The following is a 1375-nucleotide window of genomic DNA, read 5'->3' on the forward strand; positions in this document are numbered from 1 at the left end:
GTGAGGCCAGTAGCCTCCTGAAATCTTGGTTTCAGTTGGAGCTAGGAGATCTTGTTGGAGTACAAACAAATTCACAATAATAACAGTGTGATCATGAGCACTGCTACCACTGGGCTCTGCAAAAAGAAATTGCAATGGGCTGGGAATGGAATTCAACTGTTTTTGCTCCTCAACACTGCATCTGTACTGTGTTAAAGAGACTTATGACTGGGTGAGAGGTTTATATATGGCTTTCCTCAGAGCACCCTTCACCTCTGTGTTCCTGAGACTATAGATGATGGGGTTCAACATTGGAATCACCAGCGTGTAAAATACTGAGGCTACTTTGTCTGTTTCCATGGAATAGCTGGAGAGAGAGCGTAAATATATGAAGAGTTGGCTGCCATAAAACAAGATCACCGCCGTCAGGTGACAAGAGCAGGTGGAGAAGGTTTTGTGCCGGCCCTCGGCAGAGCTGATCCGCAGGATTGTGGAGATGATATAGACATAGGAGAGGAGGATAATCACAATGCTGATTACAAGAATGAAGCATAGAGAAGCAAACATCACAATCTCATTGATGAGGGTGTCAGAGCAGGAGAGTGCCAGCAGTGGGGGAAGTTCACAGAAGAAATGGTTGATGATATTGGAGCTGCAGAATGACAGCCGGAATGTACAACACGTGTGTATCATTGCATCTGCCAACCCCGCAGCACACACCCCAGCCACCAGCTGGTTACACTGCTGCCTAGACATGGCGACTGTATAGAGCAGGGGGTTACAGATGGCCACATAACGGTCATACGCCATCACAGCCAGCAAGAAACACTCAATATCTGCAAACCAGCAAAAGAAATACAATTGCACAGTGCAGGCAGTCCGAGAAATGCTTTTCCTCTCAGCTAAGAAATTCTGCAGCATCTTAGGGGCAATTACTGAGGAACAGCAAAGATCAAAGAAAGACAAACTCCGGAGGAGAAAATACATGGGGGTGTGGAGTCGGGTGTCAATTGTAATTAAGAAGGTCATCCCCCCATTCCCTACCAGGGTGGTAACATAAATCAGTAGGAACAACACAAACAGGGGGATCTGCAGCTCCGGACGATCTGTCAGTCCTGAGAGAATGAACTCAGTCACCACTGAATGATTTCCCTCTTCCATCTTTTCTGAGCTACTGTGATGTGGGGAGGCAGATGTCTCAGACAACCTACCCCTTCTCTGTAATGAAATTGAAGAAAAATGAAGATCAGTTTCTCAATGGGCACCTGTACCATATCGGCAAATGGCTAAACCACAGAGCCAGATGTTCACAGCTGATCATTCCAGATGTTCCATACAATGCACTCACTGTACACAACGAAGGATACACAGATCAGTCAAACCCTCCCACCCCCAC

At 46.5% G+C, this 1375-nt stretch overlaps 1 protein-coding gene across 1 annotated transcript; it reads right to left on the reverse strand.

Annotated features, from left to right (window-relative positions):
* Window positions 1–201: 201 nt before the first annotated feature.
* LOC149524409 (olfactory receptor 5AR1-like) lies at window positions 202–1146 on the reverse strand. Its single transcript, XM_089778236.1, has one exon. It carries the CDS (start codon window positions 1138–1140, stop codon window positions 202–204), a length of 939 nt encoding a protein of 312 aa, XP_089634362.1. The 5' UTR covers window positions 1141–1146.
* Window positions 1147–1375: the final 229 nt, after the last annotated feature.

Source organism: Pelodiscus sinensis, chromosome 5 (genome assembly GCF_052426305.1).
Source record: "Pelodiscus sinensis isolate ZL-2025 chromosome 5, ASM5242630v1, whole genome shotgun sequence".
In the NCBI taxonomy this organism is placed as follows: Eukaryota; Metazoa; Chordata; order Testudines; family Trionychidae; genus Pelodiscus; species Pelodiscus sinensis.